Below are 25,860 nucleotides of genomic sequence, written 5' to 3'. Positions count from 1 at the left end.
AGGATAGTGCGGTGCAGCCGTCTTCCTGATGTGAGACCTGGACAGCAATCCCCTACATTTGGATTCATGGACATGTGTGCTTTGTACTGCTGCCAGAGAGACACTGCTTAAGGCTCTCCAGCTCTGAGATAGCTTTAGTGTGAGTTAAAAAGAGGGGAAGAGGAAAAAACTATATCTTAAAGTTAAGACATGGCACAGAGGAAAAGTAAAAGTATAGTTATATTTTTCTAGACAGTGAAATGTGCCAGCAAAACTTCTGAGAAACTATCTCACATCAAGATGAGATGGTAAAATGAAATGTAGGAGGGTCTCTGAAAATGAAATGACACACCTCAAAATATGCAAGTGTTGGTCAAACGTAGGCCCACTTTAACAACATAAACCAAAAGGCATTATATTTTTAAACATTAACAAGGGATTTTTGAGTTCAGGGGTGAATAGTCTTTCATTTGAGGCACAGAATGTACAAAGTATGTCAATTATTAAACTTGTTTTGATTTTAAGTCATCAAACTAATCCAAAATTCTGTCATATCTCATACTAAAACATATCACCATCCTACATAGCCCTTCTTGTTTCTGTTTTAAATATACAAAACATAATGTCATCTGTATGGCATCTCAGCCATCACATACAGCCTGTGGGGAGTTCAAATTGTGTTCTTACTATTATATGGGAACATCACTTCCGCCTGTGTCTCAGTCTGATAAAATCCTAATGCTTGATCAAAGTTTATTACTTTCATTCACCAGTGATAGGAATGTTACAAGAGTAATATTTGTTGTTGTCTTGTCACTGGTAAACAAGAAAAAAGAAGGCAAACAAACAGATGAAACGGCTATCATTTTCATAAAAACGACCAACACAACCACTTATTCAGATGAAGAGACCACAGACTTCTGTAATTGTTACGCTCGCTATTACAAGAGATTGTATCCTCTGTTTTCATACCAGCATGCCCAGTGGTGTTAGCACATGTTTGAGGATGTTGTGGGAAGTAGCTGACATGATGATAGCTAAAGTAATATTTATGTTGTTGACTGCACTGGTCGTGTGTGGCTCTCAGTACATGGTGTTATATTACAGACCTTGGCATGCTCCAGTGCGGATGTTGGGGATGAAGCCTCTCCTGCAGGGGTGTGGTTGGGCAGGACACTGCTCACAGGGGTGACCCCAGGCACGACCGATGGTGGCACAGCACAGCGTTTTAGTGCACACAATGCCACTCAGCTGACCCTGACACATCTGATTATTGACCTGAGTGAAGCAGGGTCCTGTCCTGTAGTCTGAAACAAAAATAGAAGATAAAACTTTTGTCATAGAGCTACCCTTTTGGTTTGAAACCTGGAAAATGGGTTTGGGAATTAAACAAATTATGACAGGATTTATGAAAAGTACTATTTTATTACCTATGTGCCAAACATAAAACAACAAACATGGCCAATTTCAGTTTTGCTGTGATAAAATAAAGAACAAAACAATAAAATGCAAATGAGTACGGATGTGGAAGAAAACTGGCAGAGAAACACACAGATTTAGTAATGACTCACTATACTTTTAAACACATCACTTTAATTATATTAACTGCAGGTCCAAAACCAGGAAATAAAGAACAGCGTTTACAAGCAGATGCGTTTTACAGGGAAAGCATCTGTGAGGAGAGGTGGAGCTGGTAGCAGAACTAAATTGGCACATTATGTTTTTGGTCTGGTTTTGAAGTGGAGTCCTTTATGAATACATCTTAGGTAATCAAAGCAATTAAAATCTTAGCAGTAGTTCAAGAGGCACTTTGAGTCGGCAGTAACTCTTTAACTCCCATCCAAAGCCATTGCAGAAACAAAAGAACTTAATTGCATGATGGGGCTGCCAGTACTGTGCTTGTGTTTGATGGTAAATAATTATGTTAAACACACTTGAGCAATCGCACACAATGACTTCACTCTAAAACCATTTTAATGTTCCTACTTTTAAGCACATCTGACTGAAGTGGTGGAAGCCTTATTTTGCACACTAGTCCTAATATAGTCCTCATTAAAAAGTCGATTATAAAATTGTTTCTATAGAGACAACTTTATAGTCAACAAATTCCTTGCCTGGATGGTGAGTAGTATTTTTCTAGTTCGGTTCAAATGGGGGTCTCTCCTTGCAGCATAAAACTTTTGGTTTGAATAAAAAGAAGGTCAGTGTGAGCATAAAAATAAAGTTGGTTTCGGTCCAGCTCATCTGCCTTTACTTCTTTCTGCTCACTACATGACTCCCAGGTGAAGATCTCATATCCGTATGTAGTCTGGTTGGCAGAGCGGAGTGCATTGCTAGATGAAGTAGATGAGGAAAAGGCTTGTTGTAAAACTACACATCCACACAACTGCACATAAAGCGACAGGATACTGTCTGCCAACATATAACTTTAACACACCAAATTCTCAAGATAATAGCACATTATTGAGAAACAAAACCTTGATCTCTCACAGATCAAGGCACTCGCTGATCCCTAGTGGCTGGGTTTATTATTTTGGCTCCATCCTGCAACCACATTCTCAATGTATTTACATTTGCTCCTAAAACCATATTGTAGTTACCGTATTGAATGACATCTCAAATACCAAATACTAATATCTAGTGTTGTCACAATACTAAAATTTCAAACTCAATTTTGATACTAAGGAATAGACTCGATATTCAATAGCAATTCCGATAACACAATGATAATGAAAGACAATAGAATGTGATTTTCAACCTAGTACTTTGTATTATATTATCATGTGGTGTTATAACTGTGTGATCCCTCAGTCATCCAGGTATGTCCCAGTGTGATCCATGGGCGTACACTAATCTGTGTGGTCTTCTATTTGTTCTGATATAGCTCAAGATCATTCTGAAGCTATTCAGGAAAGGCTTTTTAGTATCAATACTTGCTGAAAGGAGTATATAGTTTCAATACTATCTGATTTTTTTTTTATACTTTTAACAACCCTTCTAATGTCTAACAGCACAGTCTGTGAAAAAAAAACAACAACTGCTCGTGCTTTATCAATGCGTCAACATGGCCTATGGTTTATTACACAGGAACCACACTGCACATGTTAAAACATACATACTATATATGGCATAAATGCATAGATGGTAAAACAACAATCATATAGTCATAAAGCACCAGCATCTGCCTGAACCGTGGCCAAACTAAAGTCTAAATCACTGCTTTGTGTTTTTAGAGCAAGCCAACACAAACTGTAGGCATCAGTATATGTGTAAGGATGTAAGTCTATGGTCCATGTGAGAGCGTGGACATAGACCGGCTGGGACAGCAGGGCTATTCAACAACCGGCTGACCGCATTCGGAAACAATTTGGCCCAATTAGGGTCCAAATTGGCTAACAGATCAAAAGAATCCTCTTTCCGCTCCTTTATACACTAGCATTAACCTGTTCATTCTAAGATTGTCAAAAAAATGGATACCTGGATACTAATCAATAAAACTAGTTTTAAAACTAGATATGTGCAGGAAATGATTCTGAAAGAATAGAAAATATGCCTTTGGATCTTTCCTGAATAGTTTTAGAATGATCTGGTACATCAAAACTAAGACCACAGTAAAGAAGCTAGACTGTATCGTAACATGATGGTGTTTTATAATTTGGTACAAAAATATGTGTCAGGCATCAAATCTGTTCCTTGATATCAAAATCTAATTTGAAATTTTAAAATTATGACAACACCAATTTATTCACCAACACTTTTTTATCTTTTTTGTTTGTTTTTTACAGTGTGGCTAATAAATGAAATCTTCCAATAATAGTCCCATGACCTTTACCCCAGACCAGTTCACATTACATTAATCACACAGACCAGTTTATTGTGAACAGCCCTTTTCACATATTATGTTTTTGTATCCAGGCCAATCCTATAAACTGCTTAAACATCATCAAAGCTGGTTAAGCCTTCTCCTGTCATGAACCATCTTTGAAGAGGATGGAATGTAGTAGAGTTCAAGGTGAGAATTCCTAAATCTCCTTGGAATGAAGAGATTCTGGGGAATTGTCAACATTCCATTTATGTTTTATTGTTTTGATCACACTTACTCATACAAACTGTGGTTTATAAAACCAGTCTGAACCTTCAATCTGAGCCCACAAATAACCACACAAGTATTTTACGACGTGTGAATGGGAGGCCTGCAAGATAAGGAGCATGAAATATGAGTTGACTGCATGAAGATGAAACCATTATCATTTATATAGCTTTTCACGATTTAACATAAATGACTGCTTAGTGTCTGTAGATTAGTTTTAATGTAGATCTTCTTGTCAACAGTTAGTATTTTGCATCTCCCTGTTGTTAGTAGTAGGTGGGTAGTATTCGGTTACATTTATTTGAGTAATTTTTAAATAAAATTCTACTTCTTCTTCTTCTTTTTTGGAGTAAGCACCATACTTTTACTTCTACTTGAGCAATATACTTTCATATATTTGAGTGAAGGTTTTGGTTACTCTTGACAAAAGCTTTAAGGTTAATATTAAATGATTTGAATATTTGAGTGTGTTGTATTGCTCCTCTTCTCATTGTCATGGTCTATCCTTTGAAAATAATAGATTTGTGCATTACTAAATGATAATGGTACGTCCAGTAACTTGTATAATTACTACCACTACTACTACTACTACTATTACTACTACTACTACTTACTACTTTTACTGGAGTGATATTATTTTTGAAGTAATGGTGCTTTTATATGAGTACATTTTTTGGCTACTCTAACTCCCTCTGCCTGTTCCTCACCTGTGAAGCAATAGCCACATCTAACTGTATTTATGGCCTGCGAGCTGGTCACATGGCTGGCTGAGTGGGTGGAATTTTTGACTCTGCTTGTTTGTAAGTTCTTTGTTGGTTTTACGTTGATCTAAATAAATAATTCAAACGTGTGGCCCTCTCAGTTTGAATGCATGTGTGGGAAGTTTATCGCCACCACTGCCAAGCATAGCAGACCCTGTTAGTCTTATCAACCATTATCAAGAGCCTTGAAATACCCCTTTTCCTTTTTCCTCGATGGGCTTGTGTCCTTTTGTTTACACCATAGTAAAGTGGCTAAAACACACACAAAACTATGGGAACTATGGCGAGATAAGGCCTGTGCAATATCACTAAATCTCTCATTAACAGTTGGGTAAAAACGTGAGCATACAAAACATGCCGTTTTTAAAATAACTTGAGCACAATGTCTGCAAACTGTCTGTCACTACTTTCCCGATGTCATTGTTTTGGAAAGGTTATCTTGACTTTTGTAGCTTTTTGGTCCTGGGAAACTTCCACTTCTAAGCAACAGAACAATAATGCGCACAAAGCCAGACACACACTATAAGTAAGTGGGCTCCAGGCTCCATCAACAACTTCTGTACTCAAGGGACATCCTTTGTAGTGTTGTTTAAAATGTGCCACAAATCATGGCATTTTTAAGCAGTTCAAAGCCCAGAATTTGCTCCACATTTTCTGTAAACTCAAAATTCTAATCTTAGCAGCCCCATTCGGTTATGAGTTATACAAAATAATGCAGACATCAAATCTGATATGTGAATTGTAACATTTATAATTACACTTAATATGGCATTTTCATTTGGAGCTGGTAGCAAAAGAGTGCATTGCAGAGCCTTTCCACACGAGGATTAAAATTTGTGGCTTTGCACATTTCCGTGTAGGTCTCACAAACCATTAGAACATATGGAAAACACAATACAGCCTGAGAAAGTCCAAACTTACATTAAGACATAATTGATGGGTTTTCTATATGTCAAATATAGGTTTAGATGGATTACACATTGAAGCAAAGTCACAGGGGCCATATTTGTCACACTGCAAGTTTTGTGTAACTTAAAAAAACATGTTGGTTTTGTAAGTTACAAAACCCACTGAGATTCATAATACTATACACTGTTAAAATGTATAGTCAGGAAGGTTTTTCGCATCTTTACCATTCCAGAAAGGAACTACCATATTTATCTGGGCTTGGTACCACGACAACTTTGACTTTGACTTAGGAAAACTGAACTCTTGACTTCCTCACCATTGTATTTGCTCTTCTGTCAACTCTTGACATTTTCTAGCATGATGATGAATGTTCACATAGTCACCTCTGCTCTACAATACATTTGTTTTGTTCAACCATGTCCGTTCGCCTTTGCCTGTACAATCAATGGACCGCAAATAGCACCACTTCCTTTGCTTTTACAATATCAAAATGCCCTTGACGTCAGCTGGCCATGGGGCAAGTCTGTTCCTCTGCTGGGTTTATTTGGTCTGGACTAAACCACACCATGCCTTTGGGACTGACCGCAGTGGAATAGCAGATGACCGCAATACGACCAAAGCCACTTTTGAACAGGGCTGACCAAAGAAAACATATGTTCATCTACACTACATGTAAAAGTGTAATAGAGTGAATAGAGAGACGTTTACACTAGCAATAGAGCAGTGGAACTCAAACTGTGGTCCGTGGATGACTGGTGGTCCGCTGGGAGAAAATTATAAAATAACATTTTATTTCAGTATTCCTCAAATTTTCACCTGATTAAGATTTTCAATTAAACCTAGATAGAGCATGGAAACAAGTAAGTTTAGCTCTTATTTGATCTATTTAATTTGTCCAACACTAACGGGCAAAGCGCTCAGCAGCCGGTCATTCATAAAGTCAGACCGGTGAAGAGAGCGTGAGTGTCACGGTGTCTTCCTCTAAGAAGGAGGCTTGTTTGTTGTTGGCCAAATTGGCCAGAAAGAGTTGACTTTGTCAATGTCAAGCCCCTCTACCTCCTCCTCCCCTCAAGCCCAAGCATTACCATGGAGCTCCTCTCACACATGTGAAGGACAAGCGTGATCAAAATGCTGAATTCATAGATTTAAGGCAGGTTTGATAAACCACTTTGAATATTTGTAATTTTTACAATCATATTTCAACAGCTTTGTTGTATGGTACATTTTCTTTTGGTTTTAATAATCAAGCATAAACACATGCAATCTTTGGATGGGGTTTTTCTGCAGTTTGTTTTTTAACAACAAAGTGGTCCTTCGTCTGAAAAAGTTTGAAAAATACTGCAATGCATAAAGTCACTGCAGCAGAGACTTTTTGACGCATATCAAAAGTCTAACAGCAGTGGGGCATAAGAAGTATAAATAGTCGTGTCTCACATCAACTGGTTTCAATATGCTTCAATATGTGTATATTCTGGGGCCTCATACACACCCAGTTTAACCATAGCTGGTGACAGTGTTATGGAAGTATGCAGTGCTCCTCCTTCATCAGCACTTCTCTCACCAGATCACATTGTAAATCTATTCATTTATGGCTTTCCATACACTAATGCTCAAACCACAAGCAATTACAAGTCTTCATATAAATTCAGGTCTGCACAAATGATACTGATCTAGTTAATCAAATCTGACAAAAATATAACCTTTCTTGCCAACTATGTCTTAGGTTTATTTATAACATTTTGAATATATCCCTTTAATTAACAAGTATGAATATGTATTTAACTTAGTTCCAAATGGAGTTCTTGCAGATAAAGTGAAAAGTAGTTTGAGCTATAATATTAGTGTTAGTAATATGTGATAGTTAGAAGAAAAAATAGTCTTTTCAGTAGTGCTAAGTAGTTGTAGTAAGAGTAATAATAGTGATGTAGAGAGGGTTTTAGCTGCAGTCATCTGGACACTGTTTTTGTAATCAAGACATTTCAGCTCCCATCCAGAAGCCATTTTGGGAAACAGTGTCCAGATGACTACCGCTGAAGCCCTCTCTGCAGTGGACCACTCCTGGGGAGGGATTAGACCTTAATACTACAATTACAATCAACAGTAACAGTGCTTCAACTAAATCTCATTCTCCTCTTTATTGACTTTCATTTAACCCACTGAGATTCATAATCTCTTTTATAGAGGACTCCTGGTCCCAAAGGGACTTTTTGTAGGGACCCAATATAATGAGAAAGGATTGTTCACTTTTACTTGAGTGATTTATTTATTTGCAGTAATAGTACTTTTACTTAACCCTTACTGTTACCACTTTACTACTACTTTAGAGCTGCCTCACAACTACCTGCAAATTCAACATTTACAATGTTTTTCCATTTTATTTACACAGCTGCAACTCCATTTTTATTTTCAGTCTCTTCAGACCCTGCTCTGCTCCTCTTCAGGAAATGTCCTTCACATTTTCTATTCTATCAGTGTAGTCCTGTGGGATGTAGTATTTTTGATAACTAAATGCCTCTATGGTTCACTCCAACAACTCAAACCAAGTAAAACAACACCAAAATATTAGTAGAAGATGAGTGATGGTGAAGGGGAGGGAGGACACACACTCACAATAAATTGAGTGTTATAAGGGGTTTTCACACTGTGGGAAATAGGCTTGGGGAAAAATGATGATATGTACTTAAAAAGAGTGCAAGAAGAAATAAGTGGAATTACAGACTGGGAATGTCTGTTTAAAAGCAGGTCGTTAAGAGACAAAACAGAAGAAGGTGAGAGGTTTAGGTCATGCAAAGGTGAGGAAATACAGTATTTTCCCACTTCTGGTATCGCTTACATTTCATCTTACCATATGGAAACAATTTTGATTACGTTTACTAAACCTATTGTGGGTGTCAGAGAGTATAGACACAATACAGATAAAGGTGTCGAAGTCAATGCATTTAAATTAGAAAATCAAAGCTCTCACCTCTCTCGCACTGCGGGCCAGTGAAACCATAGACACAGGCACATCTGTTGGGCCCGATGCAGCGCCCACCGTTCTGGCAGCCATTCTCACAGACAGCTAAAAGAGATGACAATTGAACTTTGAAGTCTTCTGACTCAAATAATAAAGATATTTTCCAAGATATGTACATACGTTGTCCACAGTGGCTCCCAGTGTAACCCTTTGCACACGAGCACGAGTCCTCTGCACAGCTGCCTCCATTCATACAGCGGATGTTACAGGACTGAACTAAGGACAAGACAAGAGAAAATAAAACAATTAATAGGGTTAAAGGAAACAGTTAAAGACTAACTGGGTTAAAGATTTTATATATATATATATATATATATATATATATATATATATATATATATATATATATATATATATATATATATATATATATATATATATAGTGGTAAAAAGATTGCTTGCGTTAAATGTTTTGCAGATTTGGGTTAAAAGTAATTTTTTTTACAGTACAGTTTGTTACACTAACAAGCAACACTGTTATTGTATACCTCACTAAACACATTTTCCTTACACCGTATTTTAATCAGAAAATGAGCAGAAGATGGTCCAAAGTGGCATGGTGCTGTGTGACACCCTTTCCAAGGTTTGACAGCTGACTTGGCAGACAGTAGCCTTAAAGCAGCAGGGCAAAGGTGGTGTGAATGTGAAACAGAAGCACCTGGATAACAGACTATGGGGCCAAAGTATAGGGGTCATACTGAAGGCACAGAGAGCCAAAATTTTTATGGAAAATGGACTTTCTGACAGTGTTCAACTGTGACATCCTCACTCAGCACAAAAGGAGATACATGTGATATGAGGCACACATGAGTCAGCAGACATATAGGGAATACTCCTTTTCGATTTTTCGCTTTTCTTTTTTGGGCTTACAGTAACTCATCTGTATTTTTATATTGACTTGGCGTATGCTTTAGTCTGGAGAAACTCTGCATTTATATGAGCTTTTACTGGCTGTATTTGACTTCAGCTTGTGGATATTAACTTTTTTGCTAACTAAGCTGCCAACAAAGCTGTCTACTGCCAATCTAACTTTGATAAAGTGCATCACATACTTTCTCTAATAAATATTCAGTGATATGCTATATTTCCCCTGGTCAGCCAGACAAATTGTTCTTTTTAACTTGAACTGAACTTCAAAATGAAAAAAGCTGTAACATGCACAAACCATCACACCCCGGATCAAAACACAACGATATGTATACAAATCGTGTGAAGGGAACACAGATTGAATTGTAAACCAAAAGATTCTTGACTACTTAGGTAAAGGAAATGCTTTGGATTGATTAAAGCCATTGGTGGAAGGAAACGCCTATAAAGCAAAAGACTTTCTCTGCACAGAATACAGCGGCCTGTCTCATATGCATTGTATGAATATGTTTAAGGCATATATAAAGTATATGGTATACACTAATGTGAGCCAGACTACAGGTGAGTCAAGCATTGCGGCATTAATGGTCTTTCTTTGGTCTTTCAGAGATATCTCCTTGCGACATTACCCATATTTGCAGGAGTATCCTTTCCCAAGTTTTCTTTTCCCCTCTGCCTTTCATGCTCTGTCGTAATCTCAAGTTCAACATTAATTTCCTCTTGAGATCTTCTCCATTCTCCTGTGTGTCTGTGCGTGTTTGTGTGTCTTTGTCCCTACAACATTTGTGGCATGCAGGGTTCAGCTGCAGAGGGGAAATGACTGAGCCTCTGTAGAGGACTTTGTCTAATGAGATTTAGAGTGTGAGTGTGTGCGTGTACTGTTGCCAAAAGTAGTGTTAGTCATGACAGACTTTAGTACAGTAGGGTTTTTACCAAGGCAAAAAAAAAAAAAAGTCATTAAAGTAGTCGTACAAAAAATCACGACACGTGTCATTGACTCGAAATAGCTTTTACTCTTTAAGTCTGAGGTAAATGCAAGAACACAATGTATCCAATGACGTGACTAGTACATAAGATGTTAACATTAATCTGAGACCACATTTAAACAAATGGTTAAATCCTGGGCTCCTGGGCTCAAATTGTCATAAGACTAACAAAAACTCTGTACAATTTTCAAAGTACTATACATTATTTTATATAGTTTGTCAACACCTGCTTGACTAGACATAGTTTGATTGTGGCATTGTTAGCTGTTACGGTTAATGGCTTTTCCCTTTGCTCCATTTGTAACACAAAATACTACGATTCTGCAATGGTCTCTCTCACATGAGCTATTTGGCAGGAGCTGAAGTCAGTCTCATAGCAACATGCAGTGATAAATTATATTCTTTGGCAGTCCTTGTTGGCTTTTACTGTACGCTGGCTCTTCTCTGTCTCCTCATTTGCTCCCAAGAGACACAGTTCTAGTCTTGCTTTCAGCTCTCAGCCCCTTACCGAGCTGGAACAAACTCTTGCTATACTTCATCCTGTCCCCCATGCCAACTACTCGGTGATGTGAAACATGAAGAATGATTGCACTGAATGATTACATTTTTCCTGTCGAGGAACAAGCCATACAGAAATAAGTGTAATGTGAGACAGACATTTGAGGCAGAGGGCAACTTGGGTAAACTTGCTTGCAAATAGATAAATAGGCCAAGAAACATTTGTTAGACAGCAGTGTTTTGTGAAGTGGTTAAGAGCTTTCTTTTGATCACTTCAAGATATGTTTACTTTGGTAGATTGTGTTTTCATCATTGTGGGGTTATTTGGCTTCTTTGTTAGTCTATTAGGAAAGGCCCTTGAAAAGTAAATGATGAACATTTCTGTATGCCTAAAGGAGCCAAGACAAAAAATTCTTCTTTTGGAGTCAATACCTTCTGAAAACTGGATCCAGAATAAATACAACTGCAACAAAAATTTAGTGTTGTCACGATATAAAATGTCCTACTTGATTTTGTTATTTAGGGAAAGAGCTAAAAAAAAGTCACTCCTCTATACCAATTTCATTACCACTACGACAATTGTTTAGCTTTTTTGTCAGTGCAACAAAATAATAGTTTCTTAAATATTACTGGTCTTGGTCTTATACTGGTTCTGATGTAGATTGAGACCAAACTCTTAGGACACATCAAATTTTTCCCTAAGTAATTTTTTTCAGTATCGACGCTTGAAAAAATCTGTTAAATAATTCCATTTCTGACCCACTGAACGTCATTGAAAAGCCTCACATGGGGGTAAACAAATGACTGGCCCAGCAAAAAATGTGATAAAATGGGCATCACGACAATGCCCAACACGTATCAATTCAACGGCGTGACCAGAAATTCGACCCGGTTGGTAGTGGGAACAGGCAAGTTTTAGAGCAAGCTCATGAAATTCAGGACAGTGATAGAGCTCCATGAGACAAGCCTACAGTTGCATTGGAGCACTGCCCTATGATGAACAGGAAGTCGTCCATATTGGATTGAAATTCTGTTGCCACTTTTACTGCCTTGAAACCTATATCTAGTGTTTACTGGTGATTGCTCAAGTTCAAGATGTGTGTTCAGGTGGTAGGGCAAGGCAAGGGCAATAAACTTAATTTAACCTCAAATCCATTATCTAGCAATGTCTGCTATTCTACATGTTGACAATAATCATTAGAGTTATATGGTAATTTGGTTTCTATGGCAACTTGTAGATAAATTAAACTGAATTGAAAAGACAATGACAGCAGCACAAAAGATGCATATTTAAACTCTTGAGTTGGTGCCACATATTTTCTCAGCGGGGGGATCATAGAGGAAGCAATTGTGCGTATTTTGGAGACAGAGGAGGAGATGATCTCACTGGCTAATACTTTGTTCTTGTTGTGCCATTTTAATCCCACCAGGTGAGAGAATGCTGTCCCATTCTTTCACCCGTGCCTGGAAAGCAGCACATGCACAGACAGACATGGAGGGTGAACTTTCTGCTGCCCCACAATGCACCTCTGTTTTTGCTGGTGTCGCCGGTGAGTTGCTAACATCTGGGTGTTTTTTACGAGAAACTGAGAAACAGGAAGTCAGGGATTGTGTATGTGCGTCTGATGGAAAGTGGTCTTTGTTGCTCTCTTTTGTCTGGGATTGCACATACAGTAAGTAAGCAACAGATATACTTAAGATGTTGTAAATACAATGTGCTATAAAATATATCTTTTGCAATAGGTGAGACCATGTCAAAGTGCTCTACTTTATAATTACTACAATCTACGTTCTCAGGGCTCACCAGTCCCCAGTCACTGCCCAATAGAAGCTTGTCAGTTTTAAGACAGCTGTTTCTTGGTATTAGGGCTTGAATGTCCATGGTAATGATTTTGTAATTATGGTTATGGCAAGACAAGGTTCATAAAGTTGACCCTATATACTCATGTGCACAGCTGCTCTGCAATGAGCTGTGCCTAGCTTTATTAGAAGGGTGACTAATAACTTCTACCCCTGTCATTGTGTTTGGGAACTCCAGTATATCTCCAGGTCAAATAGGAGCCACATCAGAAGTCTGCTAATATTTTAGTTCACATTTAAAGTGCCAAAATAATGTTATAATTTGATTTTTTTTTTTTAAACAAAAAAACAATCACTACGATATCAATTGTTTAGGGTCTCAGGACACAGTGGTGTAACAAGCAAAAAATCCAAAAGATGTCAAGAGACCTGATATTTCCATCGAACTGCTCAAGGTGGAGTCCAAAATGCAGATTTGTGAGTTGGCACAAGTCAGGAGAAATTATAAATGGTCAGGTTGATTTGAAGTGGCTTTCAACTTTCTAATAAATTGTCTTTATGGGCCTGTAGAAAGTCATATTCAGAGTTTGAAAGTAAATAAACTGTTTATGTTTCAGAGTTATCATAACAGCTGGTCACTTTTCAAACAAACTGGTTCCTTTTAACCAAACAGGGCAACATTTAGGTCACTGATGTAGATAGATGTGTATTTAGACAAGGTCGAAACAGGTCAAAGCAGTTTGACCTATGACCTTTAACAAAGCTGCTAAAGACTTTATCGGTAAATGTTATCTCAGTGCATGGCCTGGAGGAGCAGGACCTCAGAGCTGGACACTGAACATCCTGCTTCATCTCTAGCCAACCTTCAAGGGCTTTCTCTATGGGTTACATTCATTTTCCATTTTTTTTTTTCTCCATCCATTTTCTTCTACTTATCTGGGGCTGGGTCGCGGGGGCAGCAGTCTATGCAGGGATTCCCAGACTGCCCTCAAACCACACACTTCCTCCAGCTCCTCAGGTGGGATGCCAAGGTTTTTCTAGACCGGCCGACCCAGGCCACACTAGTCCCTCCTGGGTCTTCCCCAAAGCCTACTCCCAGTGGAACATGCCTGGAACAGGCATCCAGAACAGATGTCGTGCCACCTCAGCTGGCTGCTCTCTCTGGACCTGCAGTGGGTCTATTCCGAGCAACTCCCATGTAACCAAGCTTCTCATCCTATTTCTAAGGCAGCACCCAGCCACCCCGTGGAGGAAACTCATTTTGACCACTTGATCAACATAGATTGACCGGTAAATCGGGAGCTTTGCCTTTCGACTCAGCTCCTTCTTTACCACAACAGTCCGATACAGCAACCGCATCACTGCAGACGCTGCACGGATCCGCCAGTTAATCTCACTCATGAATGACCCTGAAATACTTGATCTCCTCCACTTGAGGCAAGGACTCTCCACCCATCTGGAGAGGGCAAGTCACCTTTTTCCGGTCAAGAACCATGGCCTCGGATTTGGAGGAGCTGATTTTCATCCCAGCCGCTTCACACTTGGCTGCAAACCACCCCATGCTGCATGCTGCAGGTCCTGGCTCGATGAAGCCATCAGGTCATCTGCAAACAGCAGAGTTGAGATCCTGTGGTCCCCGAACTGGATCCCCTCCGTCCCATGACCATAAATACAATGAACAGAACTCGTGACAAAGGGCAGTCCTGGCAGAGTCCAACATGCATTGTGAACAGGTCTGACTTACTGCCGGCTATGCGAACACAGCTCCTGCTCCGGCCATACAGGGACCGGACAGTCCTTAGCAAAGGGCCCAGATCCCATAGCACCTCCCACAGGACACTACAAGGGACACGGTTGAATGCCTTCTCCAGATCCACAAAGCACATGTGCACTGTGGGGCAAACTTCCATGAACCTGATGGAGACTTCCAATGGACACTTCTGATGGAGACTTTCGATGGAGACATCCAAAGGAGACTTTTGATGGAGACTTCCGATGAAGACTTCCGGTGGAGACTTCCGGTGGAAACTTCCGGTGGACACTTCCGGTGGAGACTTCCGTTGTCCACTACCAGGTTTGGTGCTTGCCCTCGCGACAAGCACCACAGACCACAGCTACAAGTGGCCACATCGACAATAGAGGCAGAGAACATGGCCCACTCGGAATCCATGTCCCCAGCCTGCCCCGGGATCTGAAAGAAGCTCTCCCGGAGGTGTGAGTTGAAGACCTCGCCGGTGGAGGGTTCCATCAGATGTTCCTAACCGACCCTAACAGTATGCTTTGGTTTGCTAGGTCTGCCCAGCTTTCTCTGCCATCAGCAGATCCATCTCACCACCAGGTTGTGATCAGTTGCCAGCTCTACCCTCTCTTCACCCGAGTGATCACCCTTGTGTTTGAAAATGGTGTTCATTATGGACAAACTGTGATCAGCACAGAAGTCCAATAACACAACTCGGGTTCAGGGAGGCCGTTTTTCCTGATCACCCCTTTCACTGTCACTGTCGTTGGTCACGTTAGCATTGAAGTCCATCAGTAGAACAATGGAGTCTCCAGTCTGCATTGTCTGGTACCCTTCCCAGGGACCCCAAGAAGGCCAGGTACCCTGCACTTATGTCCAGCCCCTAGGCCAACACAACAGTTAGAGACCTGTCCCCAACCTGAAGGCGCAGGGACACGACCCTCTGTTCACCCTGGTGAATAACACGTGCGGCTGAGCTGTGGGGCAATAAGCAAGCCCACACCAGTTTGCCACCTCTCCCAATGGGTAATGCCAGAGAAGTGGGGAGTCCAGCCCCTCTCAAAAGGTTGGATTCCAACTGAGGTGAGGCCAACTATACAGCACAAGCTCAGACTCCTTTCCCCAGCGAGGTGACATTCCATGTTCCCTGAGCCAGTTCCAAGCCCTGTGCAGAAAGGCTCGGCCACCAGACACTTGCTGATGAGTACCCACCTCAGCCGTGGCTCCAGGGTGGGGCCAGTGACGCCAATCCGGGCAATGTAAGTGGTCTTGAAATTTCGGTCATCATAAGGGACTTCTGAATTTTATATTGCAAATAAATTGCAAAGAATGCAATGGTTTCCTCTGCATAGAAAACAAATATCTTGTGTTTTTATAGAATGATCTTGTAACTGTAGTATAGACGTCTATAAAAGTTGAAATTCACTGGATTCTTGTATTACTTTATCAGTTCATATTCAGTCTATTGCATTTCCCTTAAATGTTAATGCCCTGTAGAGCATTAACATTTAATGCTCCTGTAGATCATTAACATTTAAGGTAGCTTTGTTAAAACATGAGTGTGTGAAGGCAAGGGCTCAAAATGACCCTCACACAAAATCTAGCCTACTTAACAGTTGAGATACAATAAACTGCCTTCTTAGCTCAAGGACATGCTCCCAATATTTCCTGAACATACTAACGTTATAATTTATAGCATACATTGCACTAACCTTTGCTACTCTACTAATTTCACATAAACTCTGTGTCTGGCCTGCTTTAATCCAGACAAACTCTATGACCTGAAGTCTGCACCCTGTACTTGTTACACTGGCTCCACAACTGCTCTCACTCTGGGAGAGGAAATGCAGGATCGTTACATTTGGACACAAGCCTGGAAATGGATGAGTGGTCTCAAACTGCTGCAGTGTGTAAGACTGTTTGGTTTGGGATGTTGAACGAGGTAATGCACCGACAATTAAAATGACTATTACTACTACAGTGATGTATGTAATGATAACTGCACACAGATCATGCAATGGGAATTGGGAACTGTAAAATATTTTCATTTCTCATAAACACTGATGCTATATGAGGTCAACTAGCTTTGATTTTAGTGTTGATTGAAATTCACTACTGTCAGAACTGCAGAACAGGGTTGAGTGGCCACTGCTTTCCATTAACCCAAAACGTGCATCATAAGTAAAATACTCCATCTAAGGTAGTTCTGACCAAGCCCAGCTCAAAATCTGGAGATTGTTCTCCGTGCTCTGTACTGCAGTGCCCACTGGACACTAAAAATAAGGTTGAAGCTATACTTACAATGTGATTTGTGTTCTGATTACTTTGAGAAGGGAATTCTTGAACCTAAATCCCTTAAACAGACTTCCTCCACACTGTGCTTTGCATGTGATTGAGCGGATTACTCTGTGTTTATGGGTGTAAGAGTTACTCACTTCCAGCTCCGGCTCCACAGCTGGGGGAGAGCTGACCATTGGAACAGGTACACATATTGGGTCTGGAGCAGAAGCCATCGCCACATGAATTCCTACAGATTGCTGAAGAGATGACACAAATACACATACATCAAATCCAGAGCCAAATATAACACAAACAAACATTTTTCCAAATGCCAATTAACTATCATTTATAGAAGTTATTTGATGGGATTGTACTTACGGACGATGCACTGGTTTCCTCCGGGCAGAGTCTTCCAGCCAGGACAGCAGTAGGAGTGGAAACGGGAGCCACACACATTGGGTCTATAAGGCAGAATCAGGAATCACAATTATATACTGAAGATATAGATTCAGTCAATTAATAAGGGTGGTTAATCATTAACTGTGACTACTTTGGAAGCAATAAATTTTAATCTAGACAAAAATGTAAATGTAAAGTGATTTTTTTTTGTCTGGCTGTTTCCTTGATGTTATCATTCATAAAGTTTTTAAAGATTTGATAATGCTAGACACATAGAATATGACTGGTAACATATCATAAACTGGTAATGAAAGAGGTTTTAATGTTGTTACTTGTTACACTAAAGGGGATTCTTTAACCTTGTGTGACAGATGTAAGAGTCATCAGTGTGCACACTTAGCCTGATTGGCTGACAGGTTCACCACAGAGCTCTCCTCAGAGGAAATAGCTAAACCACATCAGGAGAGGACTGGCACAGCACACACACCAGCCCTTACACACTGCACTTCATGGATAATTACACTCACAGTTCTAACTTTGTCATCTATAAAATTCCCTGCATGCATCACTCTTGACGTATGTTATTCCTGAATAAAACACTACATCATCACTATAAGGTGGCTCATTCAGCTGCCATTGTTACAAACTACATCTCTCTGCTGACCCTTTGAGGGGTCAGTCATAAGAAAGAAAACCTCAGGAGCTCATATCAGTTGCTGTTGTTGTATAATGTAAAATCATTATTAGCACTGGATATCTATAGAAATTCAGAGTTTAAAAAATGTACAACCATGATTGTAAATGTGGAAGGCTAAACAGAACAATTTAGATACACTGTAACTGTTCATTAGATAAATACTATAAGCTCTTGAGCTCTTTAATGATCACAAACTGATTTGGCATAGTTCTTGCCCAATGGCCTCTCTGTTATAAGCCTTTTTATCCAGTGACAAGCACAAAGACCAGGAGGTCCAGGGAGGTCTGGCTGCAGCTGCTGCATGGAGTGAAGCTCCACTCCAAGCATCCCCAATGGGCAGTTCTATGTCACAGTCAGTGCCAAATACAAAATCATTATTAAAACACTGGGAAACCATGTATAAATTTACAATAGCAACATGGTTAAATTGTTTATGGTTAAGTTTTAAGTTTGGAAATTGAGTATTCCCATGTAGTGGAGCTCCATTTGCTCCATTGGTTGAAACCAAATACCTCTCAAGAGCACCATTGCTGGAGTACACAGTGGGTTTATCTGCAGTGATATCATAGCACAGAGAAAGTTGTGAATGAACTTCCTGCTGCGTGAATGCTCTGACCCCTCTGTCCTTCTCAGCGGGTCATCTCCATAGTAACCCTTCAGAGACCACAGCTGGGCTTTGAGTTTTAGGGGCAAGGGAGTACAAAGTAAACCCTAACCACATTCACAGATGGCACAGGAGGTACAACAGAACAGGATAGTGAAGCGCAGACGTTTACTCAGGTAGCATAAACACATTAAACCTACAAGAGGATAGCGGGACAGAGTGAGGGGAGAGGGAGGAAGACAGCACCAAGAGGGGGAGGAAAAACAGGTTTATCATGGAGGAAACAGGAGCAGAGTGGAAAACACAGACAGTGGCTTACCACCACCGAGTAAGGAGTGAATGAATAATGACTGAGTGTAGCACTTTGAGAGGGTTGCCAGGCCTATAGTGCAATTCAATTGTAAGGGATTGTTATGACTAAACATAAGAAATAAACTGTATGGAACAGATCATTTTAATTGTTAAGTTCCATTATGTAGTGCCAATTTGGAAGTTTGAGTTCCATTGAAAGAATTGGCATTTATGGACTTAATTTAAAAAAAAAGGCTAAAGCAGTAATTTTTGCTTCAGTTTACTTTAGTTTCAATCTGAACTTATTCAAAGTAAAAGTGCTATGCAGCAACTACAAAATAAGAACCTACTGCAATTTCAATTGTTGGATGTGAGGAATGTGTGTGTAGGTTTATGTCACTCCTGTAAGTGACCAATGAAAATAAAAGTATAAAGACAAACCAAGCTGATTGAGTTTATGATGAGCAGCATGCTTAATGTGTTATTATATGGAGTCTTCATGGTTACAGACTCAATATATAAAGGATTATGGAGGTCTGACCCTGAGCTACTTTGCCCTGTTATTTTTCCTCTCCCAGTTTCAGGTTCAAATCACCAAAAGAGACAGCTCAATGGAAGACAGGCAGAAAAAAGACATTTAAGCCCCAGGGGTTTTCCTCAATATTATGTGCCCTACTGTTTCAGGCAAAGTCCAAAGCAGGTTAACCCTTTCAGAGCTGAGCTGGAGGCTTTGAAGTCCTCAGTCTGTGGATGGCTCATTAACTGCTATTAATGTAATAAAAGTAACATGGCTGCCACAGCATGAGGGAAGAATGTACAGAATACCGCCTTTATTTGGGCCAAAGGGACAAAAGGAAAGCCCCATTACAATTAGGAGGCCAGTGTTATATGTGTTAAGAAGTAGCATGTACAAAATAGTATGGGGTTGTTTAGGCTAATTAGTTGGATAAAGATTTTTTAATTTTTTTTAGCATAATTATTTGAGTAGAACGATGCATGAAATAAATCATGTTTTTGTGGGAGTCATGAAGCACCATGATTTAATCTGCAACAAGCACAGCCTCAGGGCCAACCCTGTATGCAGGAATCCAGGGTCAGAGTTCAAGTCAGATGAGAAACCACAACAAACACTGTGTTTCCATGACAACAACCCAAGACTGTAAATCAAAGAACTTTACAGGAAAAGTCACCTGACCTTTGACCTCCAATCTACACACTGTTACAGAGACATGAACGTCTTACCTGAGTGCATGCGTGTATGAGAGGCTTATGAGGGGCTACAAGCTACGGTGTCTGTGAATGGAAAATGTGTGACTGAAAAGCCACACATAAGGAAAATACATTCACTATAAAATATTAATCCAAATACTGTCTATGAATTTCACCTCACTTCTATTGTTTTCTTAAGTGTAATGTTTGTTTATAGGCGTGTACCGTAGTCATTTTAGAGAAATAACAGAAATCCTTTTTATGCAAAGGTGCAAATAAGAAGTTTCACTGATAAATCAAATAATGTGGACTAGTGTGACTTGGTAATAAGAACTAATGAAAAGGGGGCATTTGCGGAGCACATGCCAATCAGCTGTCACAGATAATCCTGTCATTATAGCTGAGACCAAGCTGCACGTGAGCGCTCTGTAAAAGGCAGACAAATAAAACCCTGAAATAGAATAAAATGTGCATAAAATGTGTTGAATCTGGCAAGCCACTTACCCAAAATTTTGTGTCATAGATCCCATATGTTAAAATGAACCCCAAAGTCATGATCATAGTACTGACATTAACCTGGCCTTAATGTTGACTTCCCATACATTCACCCATAGTGGCTTCCACTACGTAAATATAAAGATAAACTAAGCTACAGCAAATGTAACTGACTCCCTGTAATTTGTAGTCATGGCATATTTTGTGTCAGTGTAAATAAATAACCAAGCAAAAAGCATTTTTAGAGTTTCAGTCTGCTGAAGTCCAAGTCATATTTGGTCAATAGTGACATTGACTTTAAATGGGCTTGAGGTAAAGTCACTTCTGCACAGTTTAGTAGTCAATGAATTTGGGCAAAACTGATAAACGACTCATTTAAAGTACGTATGATAGGCAAGTTAGATATCGAGTAGATGCTGAAAAAAACATGATCTCTGGATTGGTGTAGGGTAATAACTACGTTACCCAGGTTGTATAATGTAAATGTTTTTGCTTGAGTCCAAGTCTGAGTGCTGGTTTGGCCATCAACATGTAATGGACCAGTCTGATAGCCAGTAGCCTAGATGTCTGAGCAAAAATGTGCCGAGGTTGGCCCCGTTACCCATGAAGCAGTGGCTGATGAGGAGTAAAATAAAGAAAAGAAAAGTTGGAATCATAAACACATCATCTTATTAAAGTACAAATACTATAATAAAATGTGTAAAAAGGCTAGTCCCACACATTGTTCCATTGCAGACTAGACAGTCAATCACAGAGCCAGGCAGCCCGCCTCAGTCTGATCAGCTACGCCCTAAAGTGGACTCTCGCCAGTGTTTTGTGGGAGCCAATAAATCAGAGTCAGTCGGCATCAGGGGCAGTGCAGCAGAGACAGAGCAGGGGATCTGGAGCTAGAGCCAGCAAATAAACAGAACACCCCAGCCCAAGGCCAACATAATGACCATCATTAAACTCACTCTCACACGGATAATCCAGGCACGCCAAGTTACCGATAGCATGCTGCCACTGCTAAACATTTAGATTGGATTTACATGTGAAGCAATGTGTTAGAGGTGGGGGGCCATAAGTTGGATTTCAGCAACTACTGTGTCAGAATCACCATTTGGTTTCCACAGTAGACCTTTAACTAAAACCAAGAGTATATTTCTTATGTCAAAACTATTTTTAAAAAGAAAGACTAAAAGTAAATTCAGTTCATTTTACGCTTGCCCACACACACATTCAAGAGAAAAGTATACCTCAAATAAAACAATCAAATAAAATCTGTAAAGGATTGCAGCTTGTCAAACAAGTCAGGCTTTGTTACTGATGCTTACTTGGATAATCTCATCATCCAGTTCATTTCTGACTCACTAATGCTTCCAGGAGTTAACAATGTAATGGAAAAAGTCTGCAGGCTTTTGCTAGCTGCTCATGAGAACAGTATGATAGAAATAATATGGCAATCTGAAAGTACACATTTCCACAATCTTCTCACTTCTCAAACTTAGTACTTTCCACATCTATTTGTTTCTGGGACAATTAAAGGTTATTTCAGAGGTTACTTTGTGTTAAATTAAAATGATGAAATATTATCAATGATAGATTCATATGATTGAAAACTCGACATAATGTCCTTCATCATTAACACCCTGTCCCAAGTTATTTCATCGCCTAAAGCAGTGAAACAAATGCCCCTTCTATACACCCCTCGAGTCCAACGAATACCTCATTTCCTGTGGTTTGGTACTCACAGAGCCATAAGCTGGGACAGATGGGTGCCTGATTGTAACAACTGATCCAGACGCAAAATTATTGGTTCCATAGAACATCCATTGTTTTTGGAAGAAGTGGAAAAATATACTCTGTAATACATATGACATGCGCCTCCACACCCACGCTGCTAACTTTAGGGTAACAGAAAGTGAAGGGAGGATAGGCCACAGCTGGAGAGGGATGATGCCTCTAGTTCATTTTACTCCCCACATGCAGACTCAAACAAACAGCACCTAAATACACATTACATACAGTACATGTATGTTCATATACTCCATCTGTCGCCCCAGCACCAGAGAGGAGCCTACAGTAAACCTCCTAAACTCTCCCAACTAAACTAATGTGCACTAGGGAATTTGGGTCATGTTTTTCACTCATCGTCTTCGTCCTGAGGTGTATGTATGGAGAGCACATTTCTGCTCCTCTGCCTTTCCCATGAAAAAGTTGATTTACAGTAAGGAGCCTATTTGCTGAAAGCAGAACATGTGTTGTTTAGAGAAAACAATGCGGTAGTATTTCACAGTTTAATTTGGTATAAGGCGAGCTCTGGCCTGGGCTCAGGAAGCACAGGCATGTGAAGAGAGGTGCCAGGAAAGCAGAACATGGAACCTTCTCCAGATACAACTGTTTTGTGGTGCTCATAAACCCAAACACAATGTAAACGGTTCTTTCATTCAAATGGACTATTCTCAATAGTCTTTTCCATAAAACAATGGAGGGAGGAAATCTTACCCTCTGAGAGTCTCCTGGCCTCTGCGGCGGACCCTCTGCGCTTCCCTCTGCTCGGTTGTCCCTGTGAAGCGGCTCGCTGGGTATGCTCCTGTCCCCGTTTGTGACCCCATCACCTGGACAGCATAGAGACACACCCATCCCAGCAGCGCCTGGGCCAGCATCATGGATGCCATTGGTCAGTCAACCGTCCAACCCTCTCAGACTCCGGGTTTAACTAATGGACCCAAGCCACACGGGATTTAGACTTGGATCCACACCAAGTCCCTGGGTGCACTCCACAGCAGGGCTAGACAGAACACAGAGAAAGATTAAAAACACATCAAATACTAATTACAGCAAACTTCAGATTTTATTTGAATACCGCCCAAATCAAGACCATTGTGGGGCATTTCACTGTCTCTAATTTTCTCAAGATGGCAACTTTGATCTAAATAAATAAATAAATAAGATATTTCATCAATACAAGTAAAACCATTCAGGGCAGACTGGATCTGAGTATGGAAAATGTCCTCCAGTACCATAAAGCGGTGTTTCTCAAACTGTGGTACAAGTACCAGTGGTACAATGCCTGCCTCTGGTGGTATGTGGGCCCTCTGCAGTTTGAATTTCCGTTTTATTTGGAGACTAATCTATTCACGTTTTTGTCCTGTTTTAAGTTAATGATTGTTTAGTTAGAACTACCATAGCCATTGTTTTGTTTAATTTTAGAGCCTGTTTGTGTAACCCCTCAGTCATCCAGGTCTGATCTATAGCAAAAGACAAAAATATAAATCTGTCAACTGGACAAATCGTTGTAGGAGTTAAGACGTCCTACAACAAATTGTCCAGTTGACAGATTTATAATTTCGTCTTTTCCTATAATTTTAGAGCTGGTATAGTCTCATTTTAAATCTTGTTCAGCCCTAAACCATCCTAAATCTGGTGCTACTTGGAAAGCCAAATATTAAGTTAGCTGGTCTGAAAAGTTTGAAAATCACTGCCATAAGGTATATGTAGAAGATAAAATAAAATAAATCATATACTTTGTTATAACTTGACACTAAAACATATGATGAAAAGTTGGAGGACAAGTTAGAATTTAATGATGTCAAGAGGTAAGTTAACCTGTGAAGCCTGAGACCATCGGAGCAAGAGGGTAATGAATAGTCAACAAAGATGGATTACTTAACCAAATAAGAAAGGTGTAAGCCATGAAGGTATATTATGATATCCACATATTCAACTGACCTGGCCCAGCTTAGTCTTACAAGCCTGTTAGAGTCTATTATATTGAAAAACACCCAAGTGGGCTGGATACGCGTGAGGGTTATTTTCTTTGCTCCGTCTCATTATAAAGCCCAGGTTTAGGAGAGCTCTGAGCCTCAAGTGATATATAACCTCAGCAGAGACAGGCAAAAAGGAATGGCCCCTGAGCCGCCTTACTGGAATTCAGTTTAAAAGAGGATCACAGATAAACCCACTGGGATTTATAGCACATATAGTTATTAGCATTGAAAAAACTTGTATAGAAGCTGATAAAATAAGAAAGGGGTACTAAAAACTGTTAGTAACTATTGCTTATGATGTTGAACTTCACAAATGGGTGAATGAAACAAAAGAAAAGCTATGAAGTGGAATAAATAGACCATTTCAAAATAAAAGTCCCGTGCGTAAAAGCCTGTTGGATCACTATTCCGTCGTTTGCACACTTTTCTCCTAAACTCAATCAAAGAAATATCAGATTCAACTAAAAAGCTTTTCTGCTTGTATGAGGCATGGGGCCAGAAGACATTGCCTCTACGTCTGCAAAAAATCAACGATGAAACGTGACCCGAAACCGTTATTTGTAACTTAGCACAAGTGCATATTTTTCCACAATTAGCACATTGCTGCATGTCACCACAACTTTATGAATGGAGAAAAGCGCTGCATCAGCTATTGCCCCCGTAACACTCACTGCTCAGCTTCATGTTTTATTTCGGGAAAGTTTACACTGTAAAAATACTTCAGCATGGATCGAGATGTAAACGGTAAAACTAGCTCCAAGTGAGTCAAAGATGAGTGAGTTACAGTAAACCCAAGTGGAGCGATGGTTCGTTTTCTGTATGCATCAACTCACACACAATATGCACTTAAAAAAGCAATGTTACGCGAAATTAAAGTCACTCTCAAAGGCAATGATGAGGACGTGAGCGTGCACATTACCTCGCAGCAGTTGGAGTCCCTCTGCGTCTAGGAGCCCTCAAAAGAAACCGAAGACAGGATACGTGCCCCACAGTGCAATATTGAACTATAGCCTTGCGAGAAAAAGAGAAAAGTTGGGGAATTGTCCTGTTTGAGGGAGAGGGGAGGGGACACGCGGAGAGACAGGCTGCGAGTAGGAGAGAGGGGGTAGTAACGGACTGCAGGACAAACCCACATTCCTCAAGACTCCTCAAGTTGTGCGTGTAGAGGCCACGCACCGGGTTCTTCACGCAGGGTCTCGCATCAGTCCGCAAACCAGTCTCTTGTTTGCAACCCGCTGATCTGATAAGAGCCACAAAGCCAGGGCTTATTGAAGAAATTGGCACCAGATTGCGAGGAGATGCCTACAATAGATGCATGAATACACTGTCCATTGAGAAGGTGAAGAACTAATCATGAGTCACCCCTGATTGCAATATAAATGTAAATCTTTTTGAAGAGCTAATGATGGTGTTGGTGAAGTTATTGCTGCTCGACTCTCCCTAAAGTGTCATTTGTGAGTGACACATCCTTGTGTTTTGTTGCTGATAGGAG

The 25,860-nt window shown here is 40.1% G+C and overlaps 1 protein-coding gene across 1 annotated transcript in view; it reads right to left on the bottom strand.

Annotated features, from left to right (window-relative positions):
* Positions 1–25,653, bottom strand: part of fbn2b (fibrillin 2b) — a 51,157-nt gene extending 25,504 nt beyond the window's left edge. The window contains exons 1-7 of the mRNA XM_033965778.2: positions 25,288–25,653; positions 23,104–23,389; positions 17,303–17,385; positions 17,080–17,181; positions 8,876–8,971; positions 8,705–8,800; positions 1,089–1,286 (exon numbers count right to left, since the gene is read on the bottom strand). Of these exons, the coding sequence (XP_033821669.1) occupies positions 1,089–1,286; positions 8,705–8,800; positions 8,876–8,971; positions 17,080–17,181; positions 17,303–17,385; positions 23,104–23,276 (748 nt within the window). The 5' untranslated portion in view covers positions 23,277–23,389; positions 25,288–25,653. The remainder of the gene's footprint in view (positions 1–1,088; positions 1,287–8,704; positions 8,801–8,875; positions 8,972–17,079; positions 17,182–17,302; positions 17,386–23,103; positions 23,390–25,287) is intronic.
* Between the last annotated feature and the right edge of the window lie 207 nt (positions 25,654–25,860).

Source organism: Periophthalmus magnuspinnatus, chromosome 4 (assembly GCF_009829125.3).
Source record: "Periophthalmus magnuspinnatus isolate fPerMag1 chromosome 4, fPerMag1.2.pri, whole genome shotgun sequence".
In the NCBI taxonomy this organism is placed as follows: Eukaryota; Metazoa; Chordata; class Actinopteri; order Gobiiformes; family Gobiidae; genus Periophthalmus; species Periophthalmus magnuspinnatus.
The sequence above is the reverse complement of the archived record's forward strand: the minus strand, read 5'-3'. Positions and strand labels throughout refer to the sequence as shown.